The 26,691-nt window shown below is 39.4% G+C and overlaps 1 protein-coding gene across 1 annotated transcript in view; it reads right to left on the reverse strand.

Annotated features, from left to right (window-relative positions):
* The window catches only part of KNL1 (kinetochore scaffold 1), a 74,467-nt gene that overhangs the window by 37,857 nt on the left and 9,919 nt on the right, over window positions 1-26,691 (reverse strand). Inside the window, 6 exon segments of the mRNA XM_047766701.1 lie at window positions 883-5,943; window positions 7,789-7,841; window positions 10,521-10,558; window positions 13,601-13,634; window positions 13,877-13,929; window positions 20,838-20,899. Coding sequence (XP_047622657.1) covers window positions 883-5,943; window positions 7,789-7,841; window positions 10,521-10,558; window positions 13,601-13,634; window positions 13,877-13,929; window positions 20,838-20,899 — 5,301 coding nt within the window.

The following is a 26,691-nucleotide window of genomic DNA, read 5'->3' on the forward strand; positions in this document are numbered from 1 at the left end:
TTACCCTCCAAATATTTTAACACTGAAGATGACTTTTGGAACTACACATACAATGCCTAGAGATTCTCATATGCAAAGCAACAATAACAATCATTAGAAGTGATAGAATATTTAGAATTACACAATTTCAACACTAATTTTTGTACTACTTTCCATGTCATTTTTTTGTGCCCATCTGTCACTTCAAATTGTGTTTAAATCTAGCTGCTGGTCAATTAATTTCTTAAGATTCTACATAAGGTATTTCTCTAGGCCTATAATTGAAAATGACCAATTCATACTTAACCAAGACTAAAATTAAAATTCAATACTCATAATTTTTTACCTTTTTTTTTTTTTAAGGGCTGCAACCTTTGGCATATAAAAGTTCCCAGGCTAGGAGTCTAATGGGAGCTACAGCTGTGGCCTCTACCACAGCCACAGCAATTCAGGATCTGAGCCGCACCTGTCATCTACACCACAGCTCAAGGCAACGCCAGATCCCCAACCCACCAAGTGAGGCCAGGGACTGAACCTGCATCCTCATGGAGCTTAGCTGGATTCATTACCACTGAGCCACAAAGGAACCAATGCTCACAAATTTTTTTTTTTTTTGCCTTAGGGCCGCTTCCTATGGCATGTGGAGGTTCCTAGGCTAGGGGTCTAATCAGAGCTGTAGCCGCTGGCCTGAGCCTGAGCCACAGAAACACGGGATCTGAGCCACGTCTGTGACCTACACCACAGCTCACAGCAAGGCTGGATCCTTAACCCACTGAGCAAGGCCAGGGATCGAACCCGCAACCTAGTGGTTTCCAGTCAGATTCATTAACCACTGCGCCACGATGGGAACTCCACATAATTTTTTTAAAAAAGAACATTTCTTACTTTTAAGACAGAGCTCACCTCCTGATCTTGTGCAGTATCATTAAACCTAATCTCACTTTTTCTGATTTTTTTCTCATTCTGAATATCATCTTCTTCTTCTTGTACCCAGGTTCTTTTCTGGCTATTGCAGCCTTCTTCCATTTTATTTTCAGATGGTGAAATCTCTTTTTGGTATGTCTCAGTCAAGGCGTTTTCCTCAATATCTATGCTAATAGAATCTGACAAATTAACCTCACCAGGATATATAGGGAGATTTTCCTTATTTATATATTGAGAGGGACTTAAGTCCAGTTTAGCTGCAACAAATCCAGTGCCTGAATCCTTACTGGAGACTGGCTGAGTTTCCAAGTGATTTAAATCAGTTGTTTCTGCTGGAATCTGCTTCAGGTCATCAATACCGGTGACACTACAATTTCTCTTGTTTGGCAGTCTGGGCAAAAATATACCCAAAGAACATCTCTTCACTTTATCTTTTACAACTGTCATTGACGATACAGAATTAGTTTCAGCTTTATTATGAGAAATTTTATTTTCTTCATCTCTATCATCTTTAACATTGCTAGACACTATGTTAACATTATGTATTTCTGTAGCTTGCACTATACTCATATCACTGTGTGCCTTATTTACTAATTCAAGTAATTGTTCTGGAGAAGGTGGTATATGAACTGGTTGGAAATCTAAAAATTCTTCAGTTTTTCCATTCAAATTATTCAGATTTGGTTTGACAGTACTAAAGTTTGCAGCATTTGATGCCATTACAGGATCTGATGTCTCTCTAGGATTGATATGAGTTAGAACAACTTGCTTAGTCAAGTCTGAGTTACTATGGAAATCGATAACTACATTACATTTGGCAGTTTGAATATTTTCCTTCAGTTCTTTTTCTGAAATAAACTGTTTCTCATTATTGAGCATTTTAGAGTCATTTTCACATGAAAGTACAGAAGAATTTCCTCTAACAATATTTACATTCTTATTTCCAGCTTTAGACAAAACTGATTCATCTTTATTGACAATACTCTGTTCTTGTTGAGGTGAAGGAGGTAACTGGGTTGACCGATGCTGCTGAGAAGCAACACAAATATCATCAACAAAGGCCTCCATCCGATCTCTTGAAAACTTAAAAGATACTTGCTTTGAGTTAAGTTTAGTCATCTCCCCCAAATCTTCACCACCAAGTAAAGTTTCATTAGCTGGTAGATTTGAGGGGTCCTTAATCAGATCTTGATCTTTGAGCACTGTTATGACACGGTCTAACTGTCCTTGGGTATTAGTTTGAACAACTTTTTCCTTCTCTAACAAAGAACAGGGAGCAGAAAGAGGCAGTCCATCAGATTTCAAATAATGTTCACTGGCCAAATTAGCTGCACAAGCAAGATCATTTTGCACCGGGCAATAACTGGCTTTTACATTTTTATCACATAAGGACATGGCATTCCCCTCCAAATTATCAAAAAGGGAAGTAACATTAGGTAAACAGGAATAATTATCACCAGATCCAAAAATAGAAGCTACAGGACTGTTTTTAAAATCCACATTTCTTCTATCTCTACTATTTAAGTGACAGCTTTCAATTTTGGGTTTTTCTAGTGTACAGGCCTGGCCTGCAACTTTCATGACCTTTTCATTGATAGCAGTGCTATGGAATTTGATTTCTGTTTCACATTGACCTCCAGACAATGTATTAGTAGGAACACAGGTTATCACATGACGCTTTTGCTCAGGGTGGAAAACAATTTTGTTTTCTACAGCCAATGTTTGTTCTTTAGTGATTTCTTGAACAGAGCTATCATCCTTGGGAAAAGAAACACCCAAGGTTTTTTCTTTTGCTGTTCCAAATTTAGGGCACTCTTGAAGTATTTTCTCTGTGGCTTGGCAATCAATGAAAACAGTGTGGGACTTAGTACCTTCCAGATCACTGTGATTATCTACAAACATTACAGTTTTGTCTGCAGGCCTAGTGGTTATTTTATCTGGTGAGACAGTTTTACATTCTAAGACAGTTGTGTGACTTCTGGTGATCTCCATGTCATCCTGCCCACATGTATACAAAACAGTTTTGGAAGTTCCTTCCAAAGGCACCAAACGGAAGTCCTCTCTATCTTCAGGAACACATTTGTTATTTATTTCCGTTGTACAACTCTGGATGACATCCATATCATTTTCATCATTCTTTGAAAATGCTATGCTCTTGTCATTCTTGAGGCTAAGGCTTTTCCTTCTCTGACTTTTGTCTGACAAGTGTTCATTCTGAAATCCAGGCTGTTGTACATTTTTGTCATTTTTCCAAATGGCTGATTTATTAGATACTTCCACGTTATCATCAGCTATAAATGCTACAGCTTTCTCTAAAGGATGACTATTAGACCATTCCCCTGGTAGTAGCTGGATGACTTTTGCTACTGAACAATCATTTTCATCATTCTCTGGAAAGAAAACTCTCCCCTCAGCAGAAGTTGGTGTCACTTTTGATTTTCCTAGGTTTTTTCTTTTGGATAGTTCAAAGTTAGGTTGGTCTGGAAGCAAAGTTCTCCCCTTTGCTTGGTAGTCGATGAAAACAGTGTGGGATTTTGTCATTTCTAGTTCTTCATGATTATCTACAAACACTACAGTTTTGTCTATAGGCCTAGTGGTTATTTTATCTGGTGAGACAGGTTTACATTCTATGGCAGTTGTGTGGCTTCTGGTGATCTCCATGTCATTCTGCCCACATGTATACAAAACAGTTTTAGAAGTTCCTTCCAAAGGCACCAAATGGGAATCATGTTCATCCAATAAAGGTCTATGATTTATTTCTACTGTATAACTCTGGGTGATATCCATATCATTCTCATCTCCCTCTGAAAATACAATAGTCTTATCAATTTTTAGTCTGCCAAGACTTTTCCTTCCACAAATTTTGATGTCTTGCTTTTCATTCAGAATTCCAGTTTTCTGTCTATTTTTGCCCTCAGATAAATCCATGGTATCATTAGAAATAAATACTCCTGTTTTTTCTATAGGACTTTCATTACATTTTTCAACTTTCACAGCTATCTGCCTATTTACTGTTGTTAGCTGATTGTTAGTGTCTTCTAAATTAGTCTTACCCAGTTCTAGAACTTCAGAAGGGCCAAATCCAATGAAACCAGTGTGACTTTTGATTAAATCTATATTTTGCCCCTTCTTTGAACAAATAATTTTCTCGTTGTGAGAACAGTCAGGCATGGAATTGCCTACACTTTTCCTCAGTGACTCAGGCAGTTCAGAATTCTGGCCTGATACAGATTCCACTGTTTGATTGTTAACAGCAATATTATGACTTCTCATGGCAGACTGTCCTTTGGATGAAAATAATGGCTTTGTAGTAGGAAACAAAGATTGCTCACAAGAAATTGTATTTCTGTTATTTCCCAGTTGTACTTGTTTATCAAGACCTCCACCAGAGTATACTATACTATGGCTCACTGCTATGTCCTGGTGCATATCAGGTGACTGAGGAGAATTTTTATCAAGACAGGGTGCAATCTTCAAAACTTGATCTTTTTCCTTGTCCCAGGTATCATTTGGTATGTTTTTAGATATTATGTTTGTTTTCTGAGATAATTCAATATGACCTTTGGTCATTTCTTCCCATTCATCGGAAGGACTTTTGCTATGAAAGTGAGATTTACTGACATTCACAGATGCCAAACTGTAAGAGGCAAGAGGTGACTGACTTCCTAAATTAGCTGTGTGACTTTTAGTCAAATCCATATCTTTATCTGTGAAGATTTCAGTCTTTTTGTCAGTCAATGAAATAAATAAAGGATTTTCCAAGCTCTGCTGCAATCTTTCCTTAGATACAAGGGGCTTTGAGCTACAATTTACTTTCATTTCCCCATCCTCCGACATAATTATATGATTTGGGGGCACCATTTCTTTTTCAGATACTGATGTGGCTGCTCTCTGTACATTTGTCTCATCTTGTTTAAAAATTTGATTGTCTATTGCAACTGTGTGACTCTTGGTAATGTCCATGCTATCCTCTCCTGAATAAACAGTTTTCTCTCTGAGAAGAGAGAAGGCATCTGGACTGGGATACATTTTAGAATAATTACTGTCATGCTTTAGCAATTTTTTTTCCTCCCTCATACTTGAGAGACACTTGGTTAGTTCCATTGCATCACTACAAGTAGAAGAGAAACATGTCTTAGAATCTTGAATAGCTGGACTGGAACACATAGATCCTGGGATCATGTCCAATGTTCTGATATCTTGGTTGGATGTCTGTGTAACTGTCTGAATTTCTATCCCTGTAATATGACTTCTGGTAATATGTATTTCACCTTTAGGGTTTAAGGAAGGGTCTTGAAAAGCATCATTCAGTTTATCCTTAAAGGCTATCTTCTGTCCTGGGGCTTTAGTTCCATAACCTGTTGAAACATCCATCATGACATTCTGAGTTTGATTTTCTATATCAGACAGATTACGTGTTGAAGGTAACTTCTGTATAGTGTGGTTAACTGTCAAGTCCATTAAGTCATTGCCATAAATTGTATCATCATCACCTTTAAATTCCCTTACACTGGCCTCACTTGATGTGGGAACCAAAGTCTGAATATTGGCTGTATGACAATGGGTAAAATTCATCTCATCATCTTGTTCTCTAAAGAATCTAGTCATATTATTGCTATTTTCATCTACACTAAGAGATACATGCATTTGATGTATAGAGGAGGCCCCATTTGAGTCTTTGGAATGAAAATCCATCTCAGAATTTTCTTTATCAGGTCCTGTAAAAGGAGAAGCATTCGATTTTCCTATTTTCAATTTTTTTACAAAATCATTGAAATTTCTTTTCTTTTCTGAGGAAGTGTTTCGATCCATGGGAAATTTTAATTCTTCCTTCATTTTTGAATCCTCAGTGTGGAGCTTTAAGTTAGCCAGAAATGATGTGGTATCTATCTTGGTGGACTTTTCACTTTTCATACAATCTAAAAGGCCTTTGGTAATCATCACAGTGTGACTTGCTGTCATGTCCATTTGGTTTTCATCTGAAAAGATGACTGTCTGGTCATTTGCATGTTTCCTTTCATGGTTGTATTCTGTTAAAATCTACAACAAAAGCAACATATATCAGATCAAATGCAAAGTTCTAAAAAGGTATTTTACAACATGTACCATGTAAAGAGTATTATATAAATAATTCAAAATAATGGTTTCATAATACATTGGTTAGTTTGAATCAATGGTGTGGTGTGTAGTAAATAATTTTTTTTTTTCTTTTTCGAGGGCTGCACACACAGCATATGGAGTTTCCCAGGCTAGGGGTCTAATCGGAGCTATAGCCGCCAGCCTACGCCAGAGCCACAGCAACGCGGGATCCGAGCCTCATCTGCAACCTACACCGCAGCTCATGGCACCGCTGGATCATTAACCCACTGAACAAGGCCAGGGATCGAACCCACAATCGCATGGTTCCTAGTTGGATTTGTTAACCACTGAGCCATGACAGGAACTCCTATTTTTAGTGTTTGTAAACAAATAAAAAGTTAAGGTACATTATATACCCATTAGAATGACTAAAAAATAAAAAGACTGACAGTAGCAAATGTAATTATAATGAAAATTCTGATTACTGTATTAGGTCATTCTCATTCTAAGTAGAAAAGACTTGGGGAGTGCCAGTCATGGCTGAGTAGTAATAAACCTGAGGATGTGGGTTCAAGCCCTGGCCTAGCTCGGTGGGTTAAGGGTCTGACATTGCTGTGAGCTGTGGCGTACATCATAGACATGGCTTGGATCTGGCATTGCTGTGGCACAGGCCAATAGTTATAGCTCCGATTCAACCCCTAGCCTGGGAACTTCCATATGCCGCAGATGTGGCCCTAAAAAAAAAAAAAAAAAAAAAGACTTGGAAGGAATAAGTGCATGATGGCTAATTCAGAATATACTCTATACTCTTAGGGGTTGGGTTTTCCTTGAAGATAGTGGTTTTAACTGTAAGGACATGGTCTAACTCTTTGCTACTCAGAGTATGGTCTGTGGACCAATGCACTAGTATCACCTAGGAGACTGTTAGAAGTATAGAACCTCAGGACCTATCCCAGATCTACTAGATAAGAATCTATATTTTAACAAAATCCTGAGATGATTCATATGCCCATTAAAGTCTGAGAAGTCCTGATATATTAACTATATTTCCCTATTATTTAAACTAGCAGTGATTTAACTATGCTTAGTTAACTAGAAAGCTGGGTAGTTTTTCTAATCTATGCTGGTCCACTTTGGTAAGTAATCCCTAAATCACGTCATTACCTTTAATTTTTTGTCTTAAGTTTTATTTTTTTATTTTTTGTATTTTTTCTTTTGCCTTTTCTAGGGCCACTCCCGCAGCATATGGAGGTTCCCAGGCTAGGGGTCCAATTGGAGCTATAGTTGCCGGCCTACGCCAGAGCCACAGCAACGCAGGATCCGAGCCACATCTTCGACCTACACCACAGCTCACGGCAACACCGGATCCTTAACCCACTGAGCAAGGCCAGGAATCGAACCGAAACCTCATGGTTCTTAGTTGGATTCGTTAACCAATGAGCCATGATGGGAACTCCTGTCTTAAGTTTTTTTTTTTTTTGTCTTTTTTGTTGTTGTTGTTGTTGCTATTTCTTGGGCCGCTCCCGCGGCATATGGAGGTTCCCAGGCTAGAGGTCGAATCGGAGCTGCAGCCACCGGCCTACGCCAGAGCCACAGCAACGCGGGATCCGAGCCGCGTCTGCAACCTACACCACAGCTCACGGCAACGCCGGATCGTTAACCCACTGAGCAAGGGCAGGGATCGAACCCGCAACCTTATGGTTCCTAGTCGGATTCGTTAACCACTGCGCCACGATGGGAACTCCGTGTCTTAAGTTTTAACCATCAAGGAAGATTAAAATATGAAGCACTTGCATGAACTCATACCTCTTTCTGCTGCATCTGGGTCTGAATGGGAGCACAAAGCAATGTATTCATCCCTATTGAGTAAAAAGAAAAACAGTGGGTCAATGACAAAAATATGTATCACCAAGAGCCTGATTTTCCTTTTCTTGGGTGCTTCATCAGTTGTAAGTATTTACTAAAGTTTTTTTAGTTACTACTTCCTTCCTAAGGACTAAGGTATTAAATTTCACTAAGACTTAATTGTCCCATTTTAGAAACAGAGAGATCAGTGATTACTGTATTTTCTGTGTGACTGAAATATTTTCAGAATGTGGTAGAGATTTTGAAAGGTGAGATTCTAAAGGTGGAAAGTATAAACTACTTATTTTCTTCCTTCGCTTTTCCATTTATTTTCTGAACAGAAGTTACATAGTAAAGAGTACCGATAAGATTGAAATGTTAAGACTAAAATTTTGAAGTATCTTTTATACTATGTAAGGACTCTTGATGTTCCCTTTGTAAAATGAGATGTGCATTTTACAAAAATAATTCAAGAGAAGGACAAGAAGACAGATTCAAGAGAAGATGAACCAATGAGGAAGCTACTCTAACTGTACAGATACAACATGTTGAAAGTTTATGTTAAGGCAAGAGACAATAAGAATGGAAATAAGAAATTATATTCAAGATACTTTTTCTTTTTTTGGCCACCTCTCGACATATGGAGTTCCTGGACCAGGGATTAGATACAAGCCACAGTTGCAACAACACCAGATCCTTTTAAACCACTGTTCTGGGTCAGGAATTGAACCTGCATCTGGCACTGCAGAGATGCCACTGATCCCGCTGCACCACAGCAGGAACCCAAGACATTTTAGATGTGAAATATAAAGGTTTAGGTGATGGGACTTTGGAAATAAGGAAGGGTCTGAAGATGCTATAATAAAATAAGAAATACATGCAAAATAAAGTTTAAAAGCAAATCTTCAGAGTATTTTAAAGAGTTTATGGAAAACTCAACTGAATATGATGAATTATAGGCTTTGTGTTTTTTTGGCTTTTTAGTGCCGCACCTGTGGCATACAGAGGTTCCCAGGCTAGGGGTTGCTTCGGAGCTATAACTGCCAGCCTACACCACAGTCACAGCAACACAGGATCCGAGATGCGCCTGCAACCTACACCACAGCTTACAGCAACGCCGGATCCTTAACCCACTGAGCAAGACCAGGGATTGAACCTTCATCCTCATGGATGCTAGTCAAATTCATAAACTGCTGAGCCACGACAGGAACTCCCAAATTATAGGCTTTTTATTAAACATCTCCAGAGTTCCTGCTGTGACTCAGAGGATTAAGAATCTGACATAGCGTCTATAAGGATGCAAGTTCAACACCTGGTCCCACTCAGTGCATTACGGATCTGGCATTGCTGTAAGCTGCAGCATAGGTCACAGGTTTGGCTCAGATCTGGCGCTGCCATGGCCATGGAGCAGGCCAGCAACCCCTAGCCTGGGATCTTCAATACACTGCAGGTATGGCCATAAAAAGAAAATGTCATATTTATAAATCAAGCTTCCCCTCAATTATTTAACAAATATTGATTCAGAATCTGTTATGTGTCCCCAAACTCAACTATATACTAAACCACAAAGAACAAAATTTCTAGACTTAAAAGAGTTCATAGTTTAATAAGAGAGCCAAAAGTAAATACCTAAAATATAGTATAACAAATGCTATAATAGACTGAGAAATAAAAGGGGTGTTGTGCGAGCATAAAACAGAGCAACTAACTCCTTGGTTTTATTTAGCAAAGGCTCAATTTAACCCAATACTACTTAATGTATGATGCCAGTCTGTGAAACACTTATAAGATAAGGAGCTTGAAGCTGATATAAAATTCCTTTCATAAGTAAAGTTTTGCTTAAAAAAAAAAAAAAAAGTCAGCTAACTAAACAGTAGCTTATTGTCTAGTGGATTTACATTCTAGTACAGCTCATTTTCTGTCATGGACCATAAGTTTGTGGACTGGCTACTTTGAATAGCACTAAAGTTAGAAGTGAAAACTAAGTGAAAGATGAGAAGACTGTTAGACAAAGTGGATTAGGAAGATCACTTTAGGTAGAGGAAATAGTATTTACAAATGGATACAAGCAGAAGAAAAGTCTACATGGGGATCTGCAAGCAGGTATTCATGGGCTAGAGCACAGGATACTTACATAAGACTAGAGATAAGGCTGGAGAAGAAAACAAGCCAAATTATAAAACGCTTTCTCAGTTTATGCTAATGAGTTTCGGTTTTAACCTGTAAGCAAAAAAGTGTCACTGAACAACTTTAAGCTGGGAGGTAATATAATCAGATTTAGAAATATGTTAAATACATTAGAAAGATAAGAAACTAAATACAATAGCCCAAGAAAGAACTGTGAGAACTTGAATTCAAATACTGACAGAAGGAACAGAGAATAAGTAACATAGGTGCAAGATATTTAGGAGACAGAATTGAAACAGAGTAGGGCCAAATGGACAGCGGAAAGAAAAAAAAATTCCTGACTTGAGTGAATGACTGAGCTAGTGGGAGTTCAAGACAGAGGACAAGAGGAACAGCAGGTGTGAGAGAAATATAAGTAAGTTTGTGACATTTTAAATTACAGATTTTGTATAAATATCAACACTCTTTCCATATATTTTGCTCATGGTTCTCTTACATATCACTTTTCAAGGAACCTAGACGAAGAAAAATATGTATGATAAGAAAAATATTCTGATCATACTCACCAGTAATTTCACAATGATTTTCTTCTGGGTTGTTATTCCTAAAAATTGAAAAGTAATCTCAAAATCTCTAATTTGGACAATTATCAAGAATCACAACAGCTAAAAGTGTAGGGAAGGTTTTCACAGGGTGACTGGTAGACAACTCCAAAAATATCTTTAAAAAAAAGACTCATCTAGGAGTTTCCATTGTGGCTCAGGAGGTTAAGGACCTGGTATTCTCTCTGTGAGGATGTGGGTTTGATCCCTGGCCTTGCTCAGTGGGTTAAGGATGAGGCATTGCTCCGAGCTATGGTGTAGGTCACAGATGTGACTCAGATCCCATGTTGCTGTGGCTGTGGTGTAGGCCTTAGCTGCAGCTCTGATTCAGCCCCTGGCCCAGGAACTCCCATAGGCAGAAAAAGACTCATCTAATACTAGCAGAAAAAAAATTACAAAACAATTAAAGGACCTTACCATTAAATTTTTTCAGAAATCAAAGTTGCAAGAATATTATAAAAAATGCCTAATACACATCCTTTTTATTGTCTTAAAATGGCCTATTAAGCAACTCATTTTCTAGAAATTTAGCTTTTAAAAAAAGGTAAGTAAAAGGAAACAACCTAAATATCCATCAATGGGGAGCTGACTATAAATTGTTGGTGCAGACAAACAACAGATTGTAATAGATTGAGGACAGATCTGTATGTAACAACATTAACAAAGTGGTGTTGCCACAGCTGAGGTGCAGGCTGCAACTGCAGTGTAGGTTCCATCCCTGGCCAGGGAATTTCAACATGCCAGAGCTATAGCCAAAAAAAAAAAAAAAAAAGGCTAAAGATAAATATGCACTTGGATAGGCATTCCTGTCATGGAGCAGCAGAAGCATTTCAAATCTGACTAGGAACCATGAGGTTTGATCCCTGGCCTCGCTCAGTGGGGCTGAAGATCTGACATTGCAGTGAGCTGTGGTGTAGGTCGAAGACTCGGCTCGGATCCTGAGTCGCTGTGGCTGTCGCAGAGGCCAGCAGCTGTAGCTCCAATTGGACCCCTAGCCTGGGAACCTCCATATGTCACGGGTGCAGCCCTAAAATGCAAAATAAATAAATAAAGACATAAAAAAATATACACTTGGATATACGTAAAAGCTATAATCCAATATAAACTAAAAATTAAGTGGAAAAAAGATAAACATGCACTTGGCTATACAAATAAAATTTCTGCGTAGTTTCTGTCATAGCTCAGTGCAAACGAATCTGACTAGCATCCATGAGGATGCATGTTCCATCTCTGGTCTCACTCATTGGGTTAAGGATCCAGCATTGCCATGAGCTTTAGTGTAGGTCGAAGACGTGGCTCGGATCTGGTGGCTGCTGTGCCTGTGGAGTAGGCTGATGGCTATAGCACCGATTTGACCCCTAGCCTGAGAATCTCCATATGTCACAGGTGCAGCCCTAAAAAAGCAAAAAAAAAAAGAAATCTGCAGGGACATCCAAGATACAGCAGTGGCTATCTATGAGGAGCCTAAGCAATATGACTTAGAGATCCTTCTGTATCAGCATATGAAGAGCATCTTTTTTTTTTTTCAGCTCAAAACTAGTCAATAAGATGGAAAAATTGTTATTTATTTAACCAGTCCCTTACTGATGGGCCTTTAGAATCTTTCACATCTTTTACTATTAAAATAAACATTGCAGTGAATAACTTTATATACTCATCATTTAAAACACTTACAAGCATATTGGTAAGATAAATTCTGAGACATGACATTGCTAAGCCGAAGGGTATGTGCATTTAAAACTTTGAATGATACTGCCAACTGCTTTCTACAATTTATACCCACTAATTGCCAAACGCCTTCTATAATTTATACCTATATTCTTAAATTAGACAAAAAATTATATCTGAATATACTTGTTTGTATTTTCCTTATGATGAAGAAACTTGCTAAAAAAATTATTATACTGTATTTACAATGTTCTCTCAATTTCTGCTGTACAGCAAAGTGACCCAATTATATGTGTGTGTTTATATATATATATATACACACACATTCTTTTTTTCACACAAGCATCTTTTCATTTGTACAAGCCCTACTGCTATTTAATTTTTGTAGTAACTTTATAATAAGAAAAAACTAATTCAATGAGAAAAATCTGAAGACTTGGTATTTATCATTTTGTACTACCTGATGCATTTATTTATTTATTTGTTTTTGTTTTGTTTTGTTTTGTTTTAGGGTCACACATGTGGCATATAGGAAGTTCCCAGACTAGGGGTCAAATCACAGCTGCATCTGCAACCTACACCCCAAATCACAGCAGCACCAAATCGTTAACCTACTGAGCAGGACCAGGGATTAAACCCGAATTCTCATGGATACTAGTTGGGTTTGCTACCCCTGAGCCACAACAGGGGCACCTAATGTATTTAAGGATTTACTTGTGAAAGTAGAGTAATTCATCACTCTTAAAAGGATATGCTGAATAATACACATACTTATCAGCTATAGCAGTATATTAAACTACACAAAGAATTTGCTTTCTTTTTTTTTTGTCTTTTTGCCTTTTCTTGGGCCGATCCTGCGGCATATGGAGGTTCCCAGGCTAGGGTTTGAATCGGAGCTGTAGCCACCAGCCTACACCAGAACCACAGCGACGCAGGATCCGAGCCATGTCTGCGACCTACACCACAGCTCATGGCAACGCCGGATCGTTAACCCACTGAGCAAGGGCAGGGATCGAACCCGCAACCTCATGGTTCCTAGTCAGATTCGTTAACCACTGCACCACGATGGGAACTCCAGAATTTGCTTTCTGAATTAATCCTAAGTCTCCCACATAAAGGAGATGAAAATAAAAAATAAAAATAATATAACCTTAAAAAACACTTCAAAAAGAGGAATACATAATTTCTTGGTTTTTTTTTTTTTTTGCTGTGCCTACAGCATGCAGAAATTTCCAGGCCAGGGATCAAACCTGTGCCAGAGCAGTGACCCAAATCATTGTAGTGACAATGCCAGATCCTTAACCCACTAGACCACAAGAGAACTCTGGAACGTACAATTTTTAAAGAATAATTTGTATCACATTTTTCTTACTTACTGTATAATTAGAACATTTCCTCCTGTTTCTGTTTCTACAAATAAAGAAAAGATTAAAGGTTTTCAATAACACACCAATAGAGCATTAGAAAAATTCCTTAAAGACATTAACAACAATAAAAGAAATCACTAACTATGCACCTTACTTTCTGGCCTCCATGGCTCAAGTTACACTTTTTTAAGCAATAAGATGGATATTAAGTTATACCAATTATCTGCTTAGCCACTCATGATTATGCAGAAAACAGATTTAGCAGGATTATAGTAACAAACTTACCTGCAATTTCTGACTTTTTCACCATTTTCATGTGAGATTCTGTCTGGAAAACCCTAGAAAAAAATAGATTACTAAAGAAGTTCTCGCTGTGGCACACAGTGAGTTAAGACTCCGACTACAGGGGAGTTCCCGTCGTGGTGCAGTGGTTAAGGGATCCGACTAGGAACCATGAGGTTGTGGGTTCGGTCCCTGCCCTTGCTCAGTGGGTTAACGATCCGGCATTGCCGTGAGCTGTGGTGTAGGCTGCAGATGCGGCTCGGATCCCGCGTTGCTGTGGCTCTGGCGTAGGCCGGTGGCTACAGCTCCGATTCAACCCCTAGCCTGGGAACCTCCATATGCCGCGGGAGCGGCCCAAGAAATAGCAACAACAACAACAACAAAAAAAATTAAAAAAAAAAAAAGACTCCGACTACAGTGGCTCAGGTCTCTGCAGAGACATGGGTTCAATCCCCAGCCCAATGCAGTGGGTTAAAGAGCCAGTGGTGCCACAGCCATGGCTTAGGTGGCAGCTGCAGCTCAGATTCAATCCCTGGCCCAGGAACTTCCACATGCTGCAGGTATAGCCAAAAAAGAAAAAAAGGGGGTGGGAGTGGAGGCAGATCTAAATAGACATTTCTCCAAAGAAGAAACAGATAGGAGGTCCTGTCATGGCTCAGTGGTTAACGAATCCAACGAGGAACCATGAGGTTTAGGATTCGATCCCTGGCCTTGCTCAGTGGGTTAAAGATCCGGCATTGCCATGAGTGTGATGTAGGTTGCAGGCATGGCTCAGATCTTGCATTGCTGTGGCTCTGGCATAGGCCAGCGGCTATAGCTCTGATTAGACCCCTAGACTGGGAACCTCTATATATGGCGGGTGAGGCTCTAGAAAAAGACAAAAAATAAAAAATAAAAAAAGGAGAAATAGGTAGCCAAAAGGCACATGGAAAGGTGCTCAACATCACTAATTATTAGAGAAGTTCAAATCAAAACTACAAGAGGTATCAGCTCATACTGGTCAGCATGGCCACTATCAAAAAGTCCACCAATGATAAATGTTGGGAGAGAGTTTGGAGATAAAGGAACCCTCTTATGCTGTGGTTAGAATATAATAAAGCCACTATGGAAAACAGTATAGAACTTCCTTAAAAAACTATAATCAGAATTACTATATGACCATGCAATCCCACTCCTGGGCATATATTCAAAGAAAACCTTATTTTGAAAAGTTGCATGTAACCCAATGTTCACTGCAGCACTATTTACAACAGCCAAGATGTGGAAGCAACCTAAATGTCCACTGACAGATAAATGGATAAAGAAGATGTGGTACATATATGCAATGGAATACTACTCAGCCATAAAAAAGGATAAAATAATGCCATTTGCAGCAACATGGTGGCTAGAGATTATCATACTAAGTGAAGTAAGCCAAAGACAAACATCATACATTTGGAATCTCAAAAAAGTGATACAAATGAACTTATATACAAAACACAAATAGACCCACAGACACAGAAAACAAAAAAAAATTTTAAAGGCTATTGAGAGAGTTTCCATCCTGGCTCAGTGGAAATGAATCTGACTAGCATCCATGAGGATGTAGGTTCGATCCCTGGCCTCACTCAGTGGGTTAAGGACCCATCGATGCTGTGAGCTGTGGTATAGGTCACAGACTTGGCTTGGATCTGAAATTGCTGTGGCTGTGGTATAGCCCAGTGGCTACAGCTCCAATTGGACCCCCAGCCTGAGATACTCTGTATGTTGCAGGTGTGGCCCTACAAATACAAAAAAAAAAATTTTTTTAATTAAAAATTTAAAAATTAAAAAGTAAAAGTCTTCACAGCTAAAAAGTTAATCTATGAACAAACAAGAGAAAAGTAAAGATAATTATAAAGTTATCCAACATATTAAGTTTCACAGCAAAAAAGTATTAGAACTAAAAAAGGTTGCTACGACACAATAAGAGGGAAGTTACCAATGAAAACTAATAATGAATAACCCAAATTACATGTAAAGAAAAAACACAGGAGTTCCCGTCGTGGCACAGTGGTTAACGAATCCGACTAGGAACCATAAGGTTGCGGGTTCGGTCCCTGCCCTTGCTCAATGAGTTAACAATCCCGCTTTGCCGTGAGCTGTGGTGTAGGTTGAAGACGTGGCTGGGATCCCGCGTTGCTGTGGCTCTGGCGTAGGCCGGCGGCTACAGCTCCGATTTGACCCCTAGCCTGGGAACCTCCATATGCCGTGGGAGCAGCCCAAAGAAATAGCAAAAAGACAAAAAAAAAAAAAAGAAAAGAAAAAACACAGAGGAAAAAAAAATGAAAGCAATATAAAGAAGGAAATGCGGAAATACATATATACATGACTTAAGATCTAAATTTTAGAACACTACATATTAGATAGGCAAAGAGGAAATTACAAATGTATACAATTTAATTAAAAAACATACTCAAAAAGACCAAAAAAAAAGAGAGTTCCTGTCGTGGCTCATTGGTTAACGAATCTGACTAGGAACCATGAGGTTTCGGGTTCAATCCCTAACCTCCCTCAGTGGGTTAAGGATCCAGCGTTGCTGTGAGCTGTGGTGTGGGTTGCAGATGCGGCTCGGATCCCGAGTTGCTGTGGCTCTGGCGTAGGCTGGCGTCTACAGCTCTGATTAGACCCCTAGCCTGGGAACCTCTATATGCCATGGGAGCAGCCCAAGAAAAGGCAAAAAGACAAAAAAAAAAAAAAAAAAGCTAGGGAGCTCCTGTTGTGGCTCAGCAGTAATGAACCTAAGGATGTATCCATGAGGATGCATGCTTGATCCCTGGCCCTGTTCAGCGGGTCAAGGATCCGGTGTTGCCATGAACTGTGGTGTAGGTGCAGACGAGGCTCAGATACAGTGGCATTGCTGTGGCTGTGGTGTAGGCCGGCAGCTGCAGCTCTGATTTGACCCCTAGCCTGGGAACCTCCATGTGCTGCAGAGCAAAAAATAATGATAATACTAAATTTAAAAAATAAAAAGCATATTTAGGAAACATATGAAGACAACTAATGGAAAGGGCAAAATAATTCTTTCATTTTTCTGTAAATTTATCTTTATTATGGTTGTTCCTTATACTCTCATTTTTTTTTTTGGCTTTTTTTCTAGAGCCACATTCGTGGCACATGAAGTTCCCAGGCTAGGGGTCAAATGGGAGCTGCAACTGCCAGCCTACACCACAGCCACAGCAATGCAGGATCCAAGCTATGTCTGCAACTTAAACCACAGCTCGAAGCAACCCTGGATCCCTGACCCACTGAGGATGGTCAGGTATTGAACCGGCATCCTTGTGGATACTAGTCAGATTCGTTTCCGCTGCAGCACAATGGGAACTCCCTTTGCACTCTAATTTTTTTTTTTTTTCAACCTACACAGTATTTACAATGTAAGGAAAGCATACAAAGGTATAATCTGTTACAAAAATTATTTATGAACTTAGAAGGACTTATGCTTTAATAACCCAAAATTTAAAGGGTTCGACCACACAAAAACTTTAAAATATTTTGTTCCATATTGCCTAGGTAGATGAGAAGATTTTTTTTTAAAAATTCAAAATGAGAAGAAAAAAGCATACATGAAAAAAACACAGAAAAATAGTGATGACAGAGTACAAATTAAAATGACTAAATCAAGGAACATTAATCAGCCATTAAAAAGAATGAAATACCGGCATTTTTAGCAATTACCATGCTAAGTGAGGTCAGCCATACAATGAGACACCAACATCAAATGCTTTCACTGACATGTGGAATCTGAAAAAAGGACAGACTGAACTTTGCAGAACAGATGCTAACTCACAGACATTGAAAACCTTATGGTCTCCGGAGGAGACCGTTTGGGGATGGGGGGATGTACTTGGGTTGTGGGATGGAAATCCTGTGAAATTAGATTGTTATGATCATTATTATACAACTACAGATGTGATAAATTCATTTGAGTAATAAATAAATTTTAAAAAAATTTAAAAATACAATGACTAAATCAAAAATCAATTAAGTCAGCTAAAAATAAGCGCTAAAATCTAATCTTTATATAGGGTCTTAGGAAAAAAGGTACATTACTAGAAGTAGTAAAACCAATAACAAAAATGTAATAATGACTACACAACTACCACTTTTTTTTTTTTTTAAGACTGCACATACAGGATCTGAGTCTTGTCTGTGTCCTACACCACAGCTCAAGACAACAGCAGATCCTTAACTCACTGAGTGAGGCCTGGGATCAAACCCGAGTCCTCATGGATACTAGCTGGGTTCATTACCACTGAGCCACAACAAGAACTCCACAACTACATCTTTTAAGCCTGGCTATTCTACTTTGAGGAATATAACCTAAAAAAAGTAACTCAAAAGAAAAAAATAATTTTTTTTTTTGGTCTTTTTAGGGCCACACTCGTGGTATATGGAAGTTCCCAGGCTAGGAGTTCTATTGCAGCTGTAGCTCCAGCCTACGCCAGAGCCACAGCTACTCCAGATCAGAGCCATGTCTGTGACCTACACTATAGCTCAAGGCAATGCCAGATACTTAACCCACTGAACAAGGCCAGGGATCGAACCCAAGTCCTCATGGATGCTAGTCGGGTTCATTAACCACTGAGCCAAGACAGGAATTCCTGAAAAAAAAATTTACATAAAAATATCTAACACACCACAGGAAATAATCAAATCTTAACAAAAAATAAAAACTGTTATTTTTACCTTAACATTATTTCTAAAGCAAGCATATTTAAGAAAAGTCAGTCTGAAACAAATGGGAGAACAAATGAGTTATGACATCAAACCTCTGCCACACCTGTTCAAGGAGTACACAGAAACATTCAAGGCTTGCAATAGGTGTACGGATATACTGTGGAGATGGATTCATTAGGTTTCATAGCATGGTGCCATTAAACATTCTGAATCATTCAAGTAACTAATGGTTCAGATTCCATGATCAGCAAGCCATATTTACATTATAGTTACTTTTTTTTTTTTTTTGCCATTTCTAGGGTCGCTCCTGCAGCATATGGAGGTTCCCAGGCTAGGGGTCGAATTGGAGCTGCAGCCACCAGCCTACACCAGAGCCACAGCAACATGGGATCCGAGCTGCGTCTGCAACCTGCACCACAGCTCACGGCAATGCCGGATCCCCAACCCACTGAGTAAGGCCAGGGATCGAACCTGCAACCTCATGGTTCCTAGTCAGATTCGTTAACCACTGAGCCACGACAGGAACTCCTATAATTACTTCTTCAGTAAAAATGCTTATAAGGAATGTCTTGATCTTATAAGGAATGTCTTTTGATTTGCTCTTATTCATTTGATTTTTTTCTCACAAAATATTTAGTAGCAGCATTCTTATTTACACACAAATCTCTAGTGAACCTGTTTAGTTTTAAAGCCTATCTCTAAGAGATCAACCCATTTCTTGGAGGTCCCATTGTGGCTCTGCGGGTTAAAGACCAGACACTGCCTCTAAAAGGATGCACATTCCAGGCCTGGCCTCACTGAGTGGGTTAAGGATCCAACAGGGCCACAAGCTTCAGCACAGGTTGCAGATGTGGCTCAGAACCTGCACTGCTGTGGCTTCAGTGTAGGCTGGCCACTGCAGCTCCTTTTCGACCCCTAACCCAGGAACTTTCATATGCTACAGATGTGGCCCTAAAAAGAAAAATAGTAATAATAATTAAAAAAACTACATATAGAACAATCACATGATCCAGCAATCCCACGCCTTAGCACATACCTGGACTATAATTCTGTAATTCTTTTTTTTTTGGCTACACCCACAGCATGTGGAGTTCCCCAGCCAGAGGTTGAACCCATGCTGCAAATGAGACCTGTGCCATAGCTGTAGCAACACTGGATCCTTAATGTGCTATGCCATGAAAGAACTTGCTATACAATTCTTTATTTTTATTTTTAGGGCCACACCTGCGGCATATGGAGGTTCCCAGGCTAGGGGTCCAAACAGAGCCACAGCTGCCAGCCACAGCCACAGCCACATGGGATCTGAGCCAAGTCTGTGACCTACACCACAGCTCAAGGCAACACAGGATCCTTAACCCACTAAGTGTGGCCAGGGATCGAACCTGCAACCTCATGGTTCCTAGTCAGATTTGTTTCCGCTGTGCCACGATAGGAATGCTTCTTTATTTTTTTTTTTAATTAATAATATTTTTTTTGACAATTCTTAGTTTAGCATCCTTCAGTAATGTTTTATTTTTTATACACTATTAGTTAATTTACAGCAATAAAATATAACACAACGGAAAAAAGGATATTTCTCTGGTTATTATTTTTATATAGGAAATAAATTAATTTCTACATATTAATTGTGTATCTTACTGCTTACTGTTAATAGAGCTATTTCAATTGATACTCTTGGAATTCCCTAATATTTAATCATTCAATCTGCAAAGGTAATAGATTTATCCCCATCTTTCCAATTTTTATAACTCCATTTTCTCTGTCTAGTATTTTTGTTGGTTAGCACTTCCAATAAGATGGTAAGTAACTGCTGTCATGATTTTATAGGGGATGCTTTCCATGTTTCTCTTTTCAGTATAATGCTAAATAAAAGCCTTTTTTTTTTTTTTCTTTTTCTTGAGCCGCTCCCTCAGCATATGGAGGTTCCCAGGCTAGGGGTCAAATTGGAGCTGTAGTCACCAGTCTACACACCAGAACAACAGCAACACGAGATCCGAGCCACATCTGCAACCTACACCACAGCTCACGGCAACGCCAGATCCTTTTACCACTGAGCAAGGGCAGGGATCGAACCCACAGCCTCATGGCTCCTAGTCAGATTCGTTAACCACTGCACCACGACAGAAACTCCAATAAAAGCCTTTTAAACAATAATTTTCTAATGTTTATCTAATAGAAACACAAATTATCTAAATCAGTTAGTACCAGCATATTAGGTATAACATAAAAAAAGTTATCTGTAACATTATTTCTCATTTCAACTTACTTTATAGTATCTGCAAAGCTGACTCGACGAGAATTTTTCTTATTTCTGAAAGCATTGGATTCCTAAGGGCAGAGAACAGACGGTATGATTCTTAATGAAACCACAGTCTCCAGAGTACTACAGACAGAGATCAGGTCTTATTCTAATTATTATGTTATTAATTTTGATAATTAATTTAATTCTCAAAAAAACTCCATTATAGAAGCACTTAACATGAATATGATTTTCAGTGTGAATGATAATAAGCCCACTGACACAAACAACATATATTTAAGGAAGGTGATGACTATCTTTATTTTTCCTTTTTGGCCGCCCGCAGGCATATGGAGTTCCTAGGCCAGGGATCAAATCCAAGCCTCAATTTCAGCCTAAGCCACAGCTGTGGCAACGCTGGATCCTTAACCCACTGTGTGGGGCCAAGGATTGAACCTGCATCCCAGAGCTCCCAAGATGCCACTGATATTATTGGACCACATCTGGAACTCTGAATTACTGTCTTTTTACTTACCTTTTCTCGCCTCTTTAAATGACTAGTTACTTTGCTATAAAATAGAAGAAAGACTGGAGACAAAACAAGCGATATATTGCCTAATATGGTAAACTTACTACACTATTTTTAAGATTAAAAAATTTTTTAGGAGTTTCTGTTGTGGCTCAGCGGGTTATGAACCTAACTAGCGTCCATGAGGATGCAAGTTCGATCACTGGCCTCACTCTGTCAGTTAGGGATCCAGCACTGCCCTGAGCTCTGGTGTAGGTCACAGACACGGCTCGGATCTGGGGTTGCTGTGGCTGTGGCTTAGACTGGCAGCTGCAGCTCAGATTCAACCCCTAGCCCAGAAACTTCCATATGCTGAGGTTGCACCTATAATTTAAAAAAAAAATTATATTGTGGTAAAACACAATTAATATGAAATTTGCCATCTTAACCATGTTTTTTTGGTAGTATTTTTACTTTTTCTATTATAGTTGATTTACAATGTCCTGTCAATTTCTGCTGTACAGCAAACTGACCCAATCATACATTAACCACATTTTAAGTTTATTTATTTTTTATCTTTATTTTTTATTTTTTGGCCACATCCAAAGCATGTGGAAGTTCCCAGGCCAGGAACTGAACCCATGCCACAGCAGTGATCCAGGCCACCATAGTGACAACATCAGATCCTTAACCTGATGCATCAAAAGGGACTCCTGTTAACTACATTTTAAATTTTAAATTTTTATTTTATTAGGGTAAGAACACTTAACAAGATCTATCCTCTTAGGAGTTCCCTCTGTGGTGCCGTGAGATAAAGATCTGGCATTGCTACAGCTACGGCATAGGTCACAGCCGTAGCTTGTATCTGATCCCTGGCCAGAGAACTTCCATACACTACGGGTACAGTCAAAAAAGAGAAGCCAGAAAAAAAAAAACAAAACACCTACCCCACTTAACAGATTTTTAAGTGTACAATATTGTTAACTATAGGAACAATGTTGTACAGTAGATCTCTAGAACTTATTCATCCTGCACAGGTGAATCTTTGTACCTGTTGATGAACAACTCCCCATTTTTCCCTCCTCTCTGCCCCTGGCAATCACTATTCTCCTTACTTTCTTTTCTTTTTCTTTTTTTGTCTTTTTAGGGCCATATCCATGGCACTTGCTATTTTCTGTTTTTTTGGTTTTTTTTAATAGTCCATCCTAATGGATACAAGTCGCTATCTCACTATGGTTTTGACTTGTGTTTCCGCAATGATTAGTGATGCATCTTTTCCTTATAATATACTATTTTTATTTTCCCTCATCTTAACAAGGAAAAACTTTTTTTTTTTTTTAGGGCCGCACCTTTGGCATGTGGAAGTTCCCAGGCTATGAGCTGAATTGGAGCTGCAGCTGCTGGCCTACACCATAGCCACAGCCACAAAGGATCTAAGCTGCATCTGCAAACTACACCGCAGCTCACAGCAACACTGGATCCTTAACCCACTTAGCGATGCCAGGGATCAAATACCTATACGAATTGGATTCACAACTGCTGGCCAATATGGAAACTCCACAAACATTTTTATTCACATAGATATTAAATACAAAAAGCAAAAGATGAGGAATTCCCTCCATGGCCCAGTGGCTTAAGAATCCGACTGCAAGGGCTTGGGGTGCTGCAGAGATGGAGGTTTGACCCCCAGCCAGGTGCAGTGGGTTAAAGGATCTGACATTGCTGCACCTGCAGCAGAGGTCACCACTATGGCTTAGATTCAATCCCTGGCCTGGGAACTCCTATATGCCTCAGGTACGGCCATAAAAATTTTAGCCCCCCCCAAAAAAAAATCCATAGGGAATTTTACAGTCTTAGTTTGGGATAACTAAGCATAAGTTTTATCATAACAAAGAATCAGGAAGGTTCATCATCTCTGTTAAGATCCTGGCAGACAATAAAGGCAGCATTCAGCCTAATAACAATAGGCTGAAATTTGTGTGGTATATTGGAAAAGAGCACTGAGTTTGAAATTAGGAGATTGGAGCTTCAATTTATTTTTTCTTTTTTTTTTTTTGTCTTTTTGCTATTTCCCACGGCATATGGAGGTTCCCAGGCTAGGGGTCAAATCGGAGCTGCAGCCACCGGCCTACGCCAGAGCCACAGCAACACGGGATCTGAGCCGCGTCTGCAACCTACACCACAGCTCACGGCAATGCCGGATCCTTAACCCACTGAGCAAGGGCAGGGACCGAACCCGCAACCTCATGGTTCCTAGTCGGATTCGTTAACCACTGCGCCACGACGGGAACTCCTAGAGCTTCAATTTAAAGTCTGCACTAACTAGCTACGTGAGCTTAGACAAAATATGTAACCTCTCTGGACCTCATATTTCTCTCCTATATAATGAAGGAATTAGTTCCAAAATTACTATTGAGATTCTGTTAGTTTTAAAGCTCCATGGAGTTCCCGTGGTGGCTCAGTGGTTAACAAACCCGACTAGCATCCATGAGGACACAGGGTCAATCCCTGGCCTCACTGAGTGGATTAAGGATCCGGCATTGTCGTAAGCTGTGGTGTAGGTTGCAGACATGGCTGAGATCTGGTGTTGCTGTGGCTGTGGTGTAGGCCGGCACCTGTAGCTCTGATTGGACCCCTAGCCTGGGAACCTCTATATGCTGTGGGTGCAGCCCTAAAAAAAAAAAAAAGAAATCAATTAAATAAGCCAGTATACAGAAATAAAAGGGGGAAAATAAGTCTATTGTAAAAGCAACTACGAACACAAGGAACAGCAAAAGGTCAAACATGAAGAATGAAGATGTTTAAAAAGGACTTCAAAATCATAAAATATGAGGAAGGAAAGAAAATCTAGACTCTTTTTTTTAAGATTAAAAAAAGCCTATATGACTATCAGGCTAAAGCAAGCAGATATAGGAAAGCATTAACATACAGGGCAACCACAAATCAAAACAAAATATTACATCCACAAAATCTAAAAAGGACACAAGCATAAAACAAAATCATCCAACCAAAAAAAGGAGAAACACAGAATCAACTGGAAAACAAGGTTTAAAATGGCAATAAATATATATTTATCAATAATTACCTTAAATGTCAATAGACTGCTCCAATCAAAAGACATACAATGGAGTTCCTGTCGCAGCCCAGTGGTTAACGAATCCGACAAGGAACCATAAGGTTGCGGGTTCAATCCCTGGCCTCACTCAGTGGGTTAAGGATCCAGCATTCCCATGAGCTGTGGTGTAGGTCGCAGACATGGCTCGGATCCCACATTGCTGTGGTGTAGGCCGGCAGCTACAGCTCTGATTCGACCTCTAGCCTGGGAACATCCATATTGTGCTACAGCGGCCCAAGAAATGGCAAAAAGACAAAAACAAACAAACAAAAAACAGACATACAGTGACAAACTGGATAAAAAAAACAAAAGCCTACAATATGATGTCTACAAGAGATGTAACTTAGGACAAAGGATACATAAACTGCAAGTGAGAGGATGGGAAAAGGTATTTCATGCAAATGGAAAAGACAGCAAGGCAGGAGTTGCAATACTCGTATCAGACAAAATAGACTTTAAAACTAAGGCCATAAAGAAAGACAAAGGACACTATTTAATGAGAAAAGGATCCATTAAAGAAGAGGATATTATAATCATCAATACATATGTCCCTAATATAGGAGCACTCAGATACATACAACAACTACTAACAGACATAAAAGGAGAAATTTATGGGAATACAATAACAGTAGGAGATTTTAACACCCCATTCACATCAATGGAAAAATCCTCTAGATGGAAGATCAATAAGGCAACAGAAATCCTAAATGACACAACAGAAAAGTTAGACTTAATGGACATTTTTAGGACATTACATCCAAAAAAATCAGAATATACCTTCTTTTCGAGTGCACATGGAACATTCTCAAGGATTGACCACATACTGACGCACAAAACTAACCTAAACAAAGTTAAGAGTACGGAAATTATTTCAAGCATCTTCTCTAACAACAATGGCGTGAAACTAGAAATCAACCACAAAAAAAGAAATGAGAAAAAAAAAAAAAAAAGGAGTTCCAGCCGTGGCCCAGTGGTTAACGAATCCGACTAGGAACCATGAGGTTGCGGGTTCGATCCCTGCCCTTGCTCAGTGGGTTAACGATCTGGCGTTGCTGTGAGCTGTGGTGCAGGTTGCAGACGCGGCTCGTATCTGGTGTTGCTGTGCCTGTGGCAAAGGCTGGCGGCTACAGCTCCAATTCGACTCCTAGCCTGGGAACCTCCATATGCTGCTGAAAGCGGCCCTAGAAAAGGCAAAAAGACAAAAAATAAATTAATTAATTAAAAAAAAGAAATGATAAAAAACTGACTACATGGAGACTTAAGGACATGCTACTAAAAAAACAATGAGTCAACTTGGAAATCAATGAGAAATTAAAAAATACCTCAAGACAGGAGTTCCCACTGTGGCACAGCAGAAACAAATCCGAAGAGGAACCATGAGGTTGTGAGTCTGATCCCTGGCCTTGCTCAGTGGGTTAAGGATCTGGTGTTGCCATGAGCCTGTGGTATACGTCACAGACGCAGCTTGGATACTGCATTGCTGTGGCTGTAGCTGTGGCTGTGGCCAGCAGTTGTAGCTCCAAATGGACCCCTAGCCTGGGAACCTCCATATGCCACAGGAGCTGCCCTAAAAAAAAAAAAAAAAAAAAGGAGTTCCCGTCGTGGCGCAGTGGTTAACGAATCCGACTGGGAACCATGAGGTTGCAGGTTCGGTCCCTGCCCTTGCTCAGTGGGTTAAGGATCCGGCATTGCCGTGAGCTGTGGTGTAGGTTGCAGACGCGGCTCGGATCCCGAGTTGCTGTGGCTCTGGTGTAGGCCGGTGGCTGCAGCTCCGATTCGACCCCTAGCCTGGGAACCTCCATATGCCATGGGAGTGGCCCAAGAAATAGCAAAAAGACAAAAATAAATAAATAAATAAATCAGTGCACTCGCTAAAAAAAAAAAAAACTCAAGACAAATGATAATGAAAAACACACCCATTCAAAATCTATGGGATGCCACAAAAGCAATGCTTAGAGGGAAGTTCATAGCAATGGAGGCCTTCCTCAAAAAAGAAGAAAAATCTCAAATCAACAACTTAACCCACCACCTAAAAGAATTAGAAAAAGAAAAACAAACAAAACTTAACGTCAGCAGAAGGAAGGAAATCATAAAGATCAAAGGAGAAGCAATAAACATTGTGATACTTGAAAAAAATAAAAATAAAGATCAGAGAAGAAATCAATAAAATAGAGATTCAAAATACAACAGGAAAAAAATCAATAAAATCAAGAGCTGGTTGAGAGAGTAAACAAAATTGAAAATAAACAAAATAAGAA

This window comes from Phacochoerus africanus, chromosome 2 (genome assembly GCF_016906955.1).
Source record: "Phacochoerus africanus isolate WHEZ1 chromosome 2, ROS_Pafr_v1, whole genome shotgun sequence".
NCBI lineage: Eukaryota > Metazoa > Chordata > Mammalia > Artiodactyla > Suidae > Phacochoerus > Phacochoerus africanus.